Here is an 11,039-nt window from a genome sequence, read left to right on the forward strand (position 1 = left end):
GACTTCTAATGAATACAGTATTGCACTGTGGACTGCTCCTTTTAATGAATACAATAGTGCATTGTGGATTGCATCAACTTTTAGTGAATACAATAGTGCACCATACTAAGTTTTTTTAGTAGCGAACTTGTCCATTAGTACTCTCCAAATGTTTTGGGTTGTCAATGTATGCTCTCTTATCAGTATGGACTATTTCTTGCAAGAGATCATTTTCCCTTAGTTCCTTTTAATCCCTTCAGAATGCCTTATTAATTACTTTTAAACTTCACCACAGTAACTTACCAATTTTCTGTTGTCATTCAAAAACACCTCAACTTCCGATTGTTATGAAATCTTCTCAGGTACTCTACTATTAAATTGAATTATACGTGATTTATTCGATATATATATATATATATATATAAATTGAATTATACGTGAATTATTCGATATATATATATATATATATATGTGGATGTATGTCGCTAGCAATTACAATAAGATATTGCAGTGGAGAAATAAAACAGACAATTTATAAAACTGGTGCTTTTAATCGGACTTCCAAGATGACTTTGTACGTGGAACTTCTTAGCTTAATTCTTGCTGTTCACTGATAATCACTGTATTTAGCCAAGCACTTAGAAGAAATAATTTCCTTGTTTAATAAAGCTGAAGCAATTAAAAGAAATTTATTTGGCACCAAGGTTTGAGTTCTCTTTTCATTGTACAATTAAATTTGCTAACAATTAAATGCTTGCTTTGTAGAGGTTTTTCGAAATCATCACTGCTTGAAAGTTATCATTTAAAATAGCAGATCCGCAAAAAATCTGATTAAAAATTTCAATTTATGCAAATTGATTCAACAATTTCTATGATCCCCAATAAAATCCTTGGAAGAGACGAAGATGAGGCGAAATTGATCCGGATATTGAGAGACCTTGTTGATGATCGAATTTTGAAGGACCGCTATGGGATTTTATTTGTTTGAATAGTCCTTCCGAGCCAGACAATTGCTTGAGACCTGATTTTCAATGCAAAATATACATATCTTTTATTATAAAATCCATTTTCTCTATATCCAATCATTTCCTCTTATAATTCACACCTGTGTTTCATGTGCACTTTATCCTATTCTGTCTACTGCTTCCCGTGTAACTTGTTTCCTGTTCGATTATATACATCTCTATAAGTAACTACAGATTATTAAGTAATTATAGAATATTTCCAAACTCCATTCGGCTAAAAGATTCTATTCGAGACTCTAACTTGAAATGTTTAAGTTTTTAAAATGTTTATTAACTTTTTAAAAAATGCTTATTAACTTTTTGAAATGTTTATTAACTTCTCTAAAAGTCCAATAATAGAATTTCAAAAGTTGCAAAAACTATGTAGATGTATTTACTCTGATTCGCCTCACTGGAGAAATAGGAAAAGTAAAGTAATTTACTATTTAATTCATTATAGTCATACCTTTATTCGTGACGTGAGTGTAAAACTCGTAGACGACCTGAATAATTCGATATCATTGCGTCCTTAATATCGAGAACTTTCTAGAAAAGAAGATGGAGACAAAGAATGCATCTTATTTAATTCTTTTTGTAAGAAATTTTCAATTTCCAGACACTACTTTTAGTCAAGAAAAATTAATTTTTAGAAAACTCTTCTCTCTGCTTGATAGAAAAAATATGCAGGAGAGAGTTTAACTGCTACTGAATCTATCCCCAAGGTAAATGGAGATTGAGGATGGTTAATATCAAATTCTGACTTACCATCACCTGAGATTACAAGCTCTATAACTCTGGGAAAAGGAAAAAGGAAGTGAGATTATTGGAAAATATTATTTTGGCAAGTGACTGCATGAATTTATGACTAGACAGATGTAACGAAGTCAAGAAGGAATGTCCCGATTTGTCGAAATATTTGAAAGGAAAGATGAGAAAAGTTTCGTGCGGCTATAATCATGCACAGTTTTTTCGTATTTCCTTTCAAAAAGTCGCAAAATTCTTGTCATCTTCTTCAGATGTGTCATGTATCCATGTGTTCTAACACTTTCTTTTCCACTGCAACTTGTAGCGATCTGACCTAACCCGACAATTGACAGCCATTTTCTTTGTCCTCCTCTCATTCGTTTACTCTCTTTGGTTGAACGGTGTCCGTTTTTTCTATTTAAAATTCTTTCCTAACATCACTTTCTTTTGTAAATTTCTAAAAGTCTCATATCTCTAATAAAAAAAAATATTTCAGGCGAAAAAATGGCGGAATCTTGTCTCAGCGTTTATGCTTTAGATGAAATTGTTTACATTTGTTTTTCTGCTGTTTATTAGTAAAGCAAAAGATTCTTAACAAAACGATATTTTTTACTGATGACGCATTCACTAAAGAGTAACGGTGAAGGACTTTTTTTGATCTTCTCTTTCGTTTTGAATGATATTTCTTCCATGCTTGAACATCGGGGCACTTTTTTAATTATTTAATTCATCAAATGAAATAGCAGTTGATATAGACTCCACAATAAAACGAGTGAATTTGCAATATACGCTAACGCCAAAGCGCAGTTCAAATAATTCCCTGAAGTTACTATATGACTTTTACAGTCTTCATCGTAATCATGTTGTACCTGACTCTTACTTTCCTCAATTGTCTAAAAGTTTGCCTTGAATCATCCGAAATATTACTATGGACTCACGTCAGCTTGGTAGAGAAAAATGTAAAAACTGAAGTCCGTCCCTGTTTGTGACTGATGCTTTTTAAGTTTGCCATAGAGATTTTTGAGGAAATTACAAATCAATTACTTCACCTTACCCATACTGGTTCTTTCGTTTGGAATTTATTTATTTATTGTTTCCTCAATTTTTGATGTTATTTTTGAATTGCCTTTTCGCTTCCTTCAAAATGCAATTGTTTAACCTCTTCCATCCATACAATGAATGACACGCAGAAAATTTTGTTTGGTTTTTTTTTTTTAAAAAAAAGGAAGGAAATTGCTATAAAAAATTGAGCATTCCATAATAATATATTATATATTTCTTTATCTACTATATCTTTCTTTCCTCCTTATTAATGTTAATCTGTTTGCAATGAAAAAAGTAATATCTGTCCTTGCCAGAAAAACTAACAATGTCATCTGCAAAAGCTGTTCATTTTTGCCGTTGGCTATTAAAGAGTTCATGGTTTGAATTGAGAGCTGAAGAGTCTCTCAAACAGGCTTCAGAAAACTGGAATAGTAAGACATATGGTGTTAGAGTAGCAAGATTAAATTCTAAGCGAATTTGCAGCAATTTTCCTAAATGAATTCAATTCATAATTTTAAAATCATCTTGCCTTTTTTGGTCTATTCATTAAAATTCTCATCAGCTATCTTTTCACATTTCTTCTTTTTTTTTTATTACAGCTTTTCTTTTTGATACATTAAAAGAGGTGGAATAGACGAACTCATGTGCAAAAAATTTGTTATCTCTATAAATAAGCTGTGCCATTTTACAAAACTTTTTTAAAGTGCCAATTAAATTTTTTTCAAAGACACTTCTTCAACTGCTGATGCAATTTATTTGTGATCGTTTATGCAAGCACTGAGCATGAGAATAGGCATAAAAATCAACTCCGAATTATGAAATTATTAATAAATTAGACTTCTAAAAAACTTATTCCGTAAAATAACTGTTCAAAGGGAGAAGAAAATCAAGTTTGTTTATTGCGACTTTGAGTAATTATTTTGCAAAACAAATTTCGAAAAAATGCTTTAAAAAAACTCATTGTTGGGTACTACAACAAATAATATGGACTGGGGTGAACTGACTGTCGTATTGGCTGTTTTAAAATTGCAAAACGTCGAAGTGGCTATCATTTGGTATACGTTAAAAATGATATAAAAATGAAGGACAGAGCGATTAAATTAATTATATTTCTATAATGAGATGATATAAATGGAGAAAAAGAACCCTTCAGAATTGCCCCTCGTTGTGCAGTACTGTGAGGAAATATTTCGTTCTAATAATATCCTAATTTATGTAAATCAACAATAAAATAACCATTTAACTTTTCAGAATGGAACAATGCTCTTTTCGTGCAATTCTTCTCTTTCTTATCTTTGCTCATTTGAATTCCCAGAATCCGTAAGTTTATATGATATATTATTGTGGTGATAAAAAGAAAGAAAGAGGAAAGTTGCACAAATTCAAACAAAAAGTAAAAAGAATCAGTGAAATTACTCCTAGAAAACAAAAAATGTGTTATTGCAGCAGTATTGGAAATGAAAATGAAATCGACTTCGATAGACGAAAAGTTGTAAGTAAGTAAAGTTTGTATTTTATGGTTTTGAATTTCCTGAAAAGTTCATTTAAACTTAAAATTTTCTCCTTCTGCTGTTTCAAAATCGATTTTTACATTTCATTAAACGGAACCTCAACAGTTATGATTAAAAAGATAGAATTAAACAGGAAATCATAAATTCACGCCGGAAACTTGAGCCATTGAGAAGTGCGAATATGGACATTTTCTTTCCTTATCTTCCACCCCCAAAGCCTTCCATGGAGGACTCTCAGGATGTCCGTTTCATTAAGGTAATGCCTACTTTTCGCACGCGGTGACATCTTTCATTTCCGAAATAATGTTTGAAAGTTTATGTTTGTTGATCGTTGATTGATAGCATTACACTGCCTTTTGCAGATATTTTATTTGAGAAAATTATTTTTGTTAGACAGTACGGATATAAGAAAGAAGCCATAGAAAGTGTTGCTGTAATTGAGAATTGAGAAAGAATAAAAATAATAGGCTAGAGAAGTACACTAGCTTACAAACATATCTCAATGTTTGAACAGAATCTCTCATCAAAGGCTCTGCGATCAGATAACGAATCAAATATTAAACAGTGAAAATATTTGAAACCAATTTGGAACTTTTATGAAATTTACCTAAACTGACAAATCTCCACTTTCATACATTTACGTTGCATTTTAAATTTCAACATGTTTTATGCAAATCTCACATCAGAGATGTATTTGCAGTATTCAATCATAGTTTATTTTCAGCACTGGGACCAGCAAGAGGTGGTTTACAACGAGCAGTTTTCGATGAAGTTTTAGTAAATGACATCAACGAGTTAACTGGTCAGTTTTTTGTAACCACAGAAAAAATCAGCTAAATTTTGGCTTGCTTATATGTCCTACATTAAATCTTTTGCAACTTGTAAATAGAATTGATTTTTGGTTTTTTGAAACGAAATTTTCCAGTCCAATTAAATTAATAACCGATTTAAGAATCAGCTCTCTCTTTCATTTTTATCATTAGTCATATTAAATCAACATCTTTCAACGAAGCCATGGTAAAGCAATAAATCAACTGTGCTTTAGTTTTTTATTTACCTTTATAAGCTTTGTTTAACAATCGAGCAGGTTTTTAACGCTTAAAGTTTTAATGACAACCACCCATCTACAGAAGAAATCACGCAAGTTAAGAATGATATCGACGCATATGATGACAAACTGGTGGATTTACGAGGAGGTAAGGTCGACCGTTCATGGAAGTACGACATTTTTTACTTATCCTTCCTTCCACATGTCGATTCCTTCCATATCTTTCCATTTCCTTCCATATCTTTCCTTCCACATGTCGTGGAATTGAGCCGCATTCAGAACATCCTTCAGCAGAGTTTTTGGAAAATTTCATGAAGATTTAAGGATATTTTAAGGAAATTTTCTTTCTTGCTTTCAATCTTTATATAATTACACTTAATCAACTGATCGTTGGTCAAGTGTAATTACATGAAAGATTGTAAGAAAAATATTCATTTTTGGGTTTGATTTCCAGAGGATCCATTGTTTATACCAAAGCCGTACCGGGATGAGAAGGAAGTAACAAATTCTTCGGCGGCAATAGTAGAAAGAGAAAGAGCATCATTTACGACGTTTCCACGGATCATCCCGGTGGATCCTATTGGTCGAACTTCAGCACCCATCCAGTGAGCTATGTCTTCATTCATCGTACTAATTATAAAAGCGTAGAAATATTTCTAATTTTGGACTTCGATCACCACAAGCTTGGTGATTCAGTGTGACTCTTAGAAGTAATTTAGAAAGTAATTTGTTTAACCTTAGAAGTAATTTCGAGACATTAACCTGAATTTCCGACAACTTCAAATAGAATTTTTTGCAGCTTTTTTCAAAAGTTTTTATTTATTGTTGTTTTAATCTTACGTTTTGTGCAAAAGTCCAACAAATAGCCTAACTTATGCATTGAAAATAATCTTTCATTTCCACCAATTAAAATCTCCAAAGCTTTTTTTCTAGCCTTCATCTTTACATCTCACTGATTATTATGTAGAAAATATTCATATATTCATACTCTCTTACTCTTAAATTTATCCCTAACTTTTTGTATTTCAGGCGATTGTCGTTGCCTTCTGAGGTATGTTTTTGAATTAATAAAGTTTATATTGGTTTCAAAAATTTAAGCGACTTGTTGTTTGTGGAAACGTTAGATATTCACTTCATTCATTCACTTGTTGTAGTCATAACACTAACTTCAGCCACCGGTTCGACCACCAATACAACCGTTGCCATGGAAGGAATTCCCACTTCAGTCAACGTCTTTGTTACCAAAAACTGTTGCTCAACGACCGTTGCCAACAAGAACGTCATTCAAGTAGAATTATTATAAGAGCTTCACTTTTGCATGAGACTGAAAATTTAAAATGAAATTTGGTAATGACAGTGTTTTCCCTACACACTACTTTCTACTTTCATTATTTTTTTCATTTTTAATAAGTTCAGACCTGAAAAAAATCCACAGACGGTTCTCCTAATGTCTCGATTGCCTCAGCTTACGAATCAACCACAGGTGGGCGTTTCTGGAAGTTTCCTTCTGTTATTTAAAATTTTGCTCTAGACGAATTAATTTTGTCTTGTTTACTGCTAAAGCTTAACATTTCGTTTAAAGTATTTGAAATTTAATTTCGACCTTAAAGTCTGAAAAACCGAATACTTTTTCCGATCACGCAAGTTTATAGTAGCACCTCTTTTCATTTTTTTGCTTTCCCAGTAACAATTCCGGTTTGATTACCTACGAGCCATCAACAATAAAAACCGCATAAATACCTAATATCAGTGAACCGAAACGAATGATAACGCTCTTCGTTACTTTCATCTTATAGTCACTTATTTTATATATCTTACTTCTTTGTTTGCTGATATCATTGTTTACCAAACTTTAGCTTCAGTTTATCACTCTGATCCATTCGGAGAACTGACCAATCTGTTTCCTTTTTGTGCAGTCCAAAAATGACTACAGAATAAGTTGGCCTTGATTCCGAAGACAGAGAATTTTAAATCTCACGTAAAATTAAAATCTCATCCATAATGGGAAATAACGGGAAATGAACGACTTAACATTTTGCAACATTTTGCTTATGATTTATAATTCAATGCAATAAAATCAGGTTAACTTCAAACAGCTTCGAACCAGTTTCGTTCCACCGACATCAATAACAATATTACCGCATCCCACAGAATCAACACCGATCACACCACATGTACAACCATCACAACCATCTTCACGGATCGGTTTTCTATCAACGTCACATTCAACTTCCAGTTCTTTAAGAACAGGAGGTCTATTTTTTCGCTTTTTACCATAGCTTGTTTATTTGGTCATTAACTGGATCACAACCACATTGAATTTGACTTTAAGGAAATGCACTGTTGGAGTAAGGCATCATAATCTTAACCGAAAATTCTTGAATACCTCTATCCTTTTCTATGATAAGTTCACCGACGAGTGCCAGCAAAATAATCTGAGTGCATTTCAGTATGTCATGCATCCATTTTCTACATATCTACACCCATGCAAAGTCCCAAAAGACATTTCTTTACACATTTCGCTATCACTGTATCAACTGATCAGTGTGCAAGAACTTGTCATGAATTTAATTGTGCCGTAAGTTTCAATAGTTTTTGTGACTTTTTTTTACTTCGAAATTGAGCTTAATTGAAGAATTGCAGGAATTTTTGCGCAAAATTTTAGGTTGCACATTATGACCCGCTCACGGGACGCTGCCAGTTCAACCCATCGACAGCATTCGCAATACGTAAAGGGCAGTGTCCTCCATGGCCTGCCACTCATTACAAGTTTGTTTCCGACATAGCTACTGTATTTACCTGGGTTATACACTTCGATACCAGAAATTTCCAACTAAATTTTAATTTCCTTTGTCTTATGAATCCATTTCAGAAGTATATCGTCATCTTTGACTACATTCATTACTCTTTTACCATAATAGGCATCAGTAAAAACACCTGTTAGTGTCACTGAGATGCCACTTAAAGCTTATTATTATATACACCTTAGGACAGATCTTTCTAAGCAAAATTGTATAACTATTAATCTCGAAATAGAATTTTTTTGGATAAAATCAATTATAAGTAATTTATCACTTCACTTTCTTGTGTCTTTTTATTTCACTCTCAACATTCTTTTGTTTGGACAATACAAGACTATCGGAATACATTTAGAAATGGAAGCATTCAAAAAAAAGTTTCTGATTCAACTTTACAGTGATCAGTTATAATAAGGACATCACATTTGGCTCATCAATCAATTCCTACTCTTGTAGTTGCTATTAAAGGGAATAGAAATCTGCACTGTAGTCAAAGGAAGAGAACGGGAAGTGAGAAATAACAGTATAACTTAAGAGATGCGAAATATTGTAATTTGCAAGTGAAGAAATTTAAAGTAGATCTCTAAGTGTCGCAGTGTTTGAGTGCCAAAAAAAAAAAGTTATTAGAGCAGCGATATCGGACATTTGAAGTTTCACATAATTGTTGGGTTTTGCCTTTTGGAGATCGCTTAAAGCGTGCTATTTCAAATGCCTTAGCTGACATGTTTAAGTCTACAAACAATGATAGAAAGAGTGGATTATGAGAAGACTAAATAGAGAATAGAGATGAAATTTCAAGCAGTTCTGCATTATTCTAAGAAATGAAACTTATAAGTTGGAATTTCGAAATCGATCATTTCTTTCGGCATGGTTCTTTTTAATTTCATTATTTTAGAAATAATGTTCAAACAAGTATACCGCTTCGCGTATTTTGTGTGCAGTGTCATCGAGGTTGTAAGTGCGCTTCTTTCGACTTTAAAAGGAATAGTTGCTAAAAACACTATTTTTTTATAAAACAATCTGATGAAGAGATTGTGATAATACTTGTTTCTGCTAAAAAGTTCGGTAAACAATCCGTTATTAGTGTCAAACTTTAGGTAGTTCTCTTCATCATTATCATCTTTAGTTCGAAGAGGACGAGTACGCAGTCAAGGTCATTTCAGAACAGGTGTTTTGAGGGTTCTCTACAGTGGAAGGTATGCAAGCTTTTCGCTCAACAATTTGAATATTTTGATGTTGATTAGTTAAATTGTGCTTAAACGGTTTTATAATTCACTGAACTGCTGGAGTATTCAGAACATCTGAGCATACGATATCAAATATCCCATAACGTCTTTCCTTCATGTCAATTCATGCGTTAGACACCATGTTCATCATTTCCTTCAGGTTGCCGAGTTCGCTACAAAGAAGTGGACTTGCGCGGATGCATTCAATACTCTCAAAGCAACAAGTACCCTTTCGTAATATTACTTCAGAACTCGAAATACAACAAGAGCATATTGATAGTGAGAAGAAGCCTATCGATGATATCGATTATCACTGGAATACGAATGAAATAGAAGTGGAAACAAAAAATGCAACCAGTAATGGTATCTAGAAGCAATCAGAAAATGGTGAACACATTATTCTTTACTAAAATCTGATAACAGTAATTTTGCTTATCATAGCAATTTGAATCCGGAAGTGATCGGAAAATATTCCCGAAATTCACAAAAGCCAACTTTCGTCATAGCTTCATTTTTTATTCGTTTGTTTTCAATTAAAATTAAACTTTTTGTAATCATGATCTCTCATCACAGTGGTGATCTCGAAGAGAGCGTAATGCACGAAAGATTACAATTAAACTGATAAAAATAAAAATTTTCCCTAACAAATTTTTTATGATTGATGTAAACAGTTCCCACAACAAAACCTTTTCGAAAATATCCTTTCACTTGAATCCGGAATTATGATGATTTATTGAAACAAAATGTTAGTGAGCTTGAAGAATTCATTTTACCTTCATAAAAACATTAATTTTGTGGCTGATTTTACAAGAAAAAAGATATTTTGCCAATTCAAAGAGTGGTAATAAGGGGAAGATGGGATGATTGCATGGATGGTAATTAAATTTTTGAAAAGCTTTTAACAGTGTCATGACTCATCCATCATTTAATTTGTTTCCTTTTTTTCTCTTTCTCATCGAAACAGTCAGTTGCAGTAAAACACTAGAAGATTTAAAGTATGACCGTTTTTTTACTTTTGAATACAAAGAGTGAGTTTTGAAATTTTCGCTTAGTATTAACAAAAAAAAATTTAATGGAAAACTTTATGCATTTTCGTTTCATTCAATGAACTTCAGTAAGATGTTGAAATCCTTCTCCTAATTTTGATTTTTTAAAGGTTATAAGTTGCAGAATAACTGAATTATCTGTAAGGAGCCGAGGTATCCGTTAAGTGGTCGAAGCGGTTTTATTGCAATGAAACCTACCATAAATATTTCCGCAAACGTTTTTAAGGCAGTGCTATTTTGGATTTGTCAGGCAAAATTTACAACAGTTCTGTTTTTGTTTTGTAGTCATATGAAAAAATGACAGAGTTATTATTATATCAAAAAGGAACAATATCAATTTAATTAATTAATCTTATTTGAATGCCTAAAACGAGAACCTAGTTTGAAATTTTTTACTTGAAGAAAGTAATGGAAAATTTTTAGGAAAAAAAATAAGCTTTTGCTTTCGCCATGTTATGACGATATTTTATTCCTTTCATTGAATTGATTGCAATTCTGTTTATGAATGGTATTACCTTACCTTTTTTCTTTGTTTTTTCTTAGAAGATGGTCGTATTCAAGTCAAAATTTTAAAATTAAACAAAGTTGGGCTTTGGATTTCCACCTAAATTTATACATAAATATTTGATTGAATATATA

The 11,039-nt window shown here is 32.3% G+C and overlaps 1 protein-coding gene across 1 annotated transcript; it reads left to right on the forward strand.

Annotated features, from left to right (window-relative positions):
- Positions 1-4,203: 4,203 nt before the first annotated feature.
- On the forward strand, positions 4,204-10,630 carry LOAG_07185 (hypothetical protein; the record flags this gene model as incomplete). Its single annotated transcript, XM_020447360.1, has 14 exons — positions 4,204-4,267; positions 5,007-5,084; positions 5,413-5,478; positions 5,785-5,935; positions 6,360-6,381; positions 6,503-6,618; positions 6,747-6,813; positions 7,412-7,583; positions 7,781-7,908; positions 7,996-8,099; positions 9,024-9,082; positions 9,255-9,324; positions 9,515-9,741; positions 10,525-10,630. The coding sequence occupies 13 exons, from the start codon at positions 4,204-4,206 to the stop codon at positions 9,723-9,725; spliced, it is 1,308 nt and encodes a 435-aa protein (XP_020302401.1). The 3' UTR covers positions 9,726-9,741; positions 10,525-10,630.
- Positions 10,631-11,039: the final 409 nt, after the last annotated feature.

The sequence above is a fragment of the Loa loa genome (assembly GCF_000183805.2).
Source record: "Loa loa unplaced genomic scaffold supercont3.222, whole genome shotgun sequence".
NCBI classification, from domain to species: domain Eukaryota; kingdom Metazoa; phylum Nematoda; class Chromadorea; order Rhabditida; family Onchocercidae; genus Loa; species Loa loa.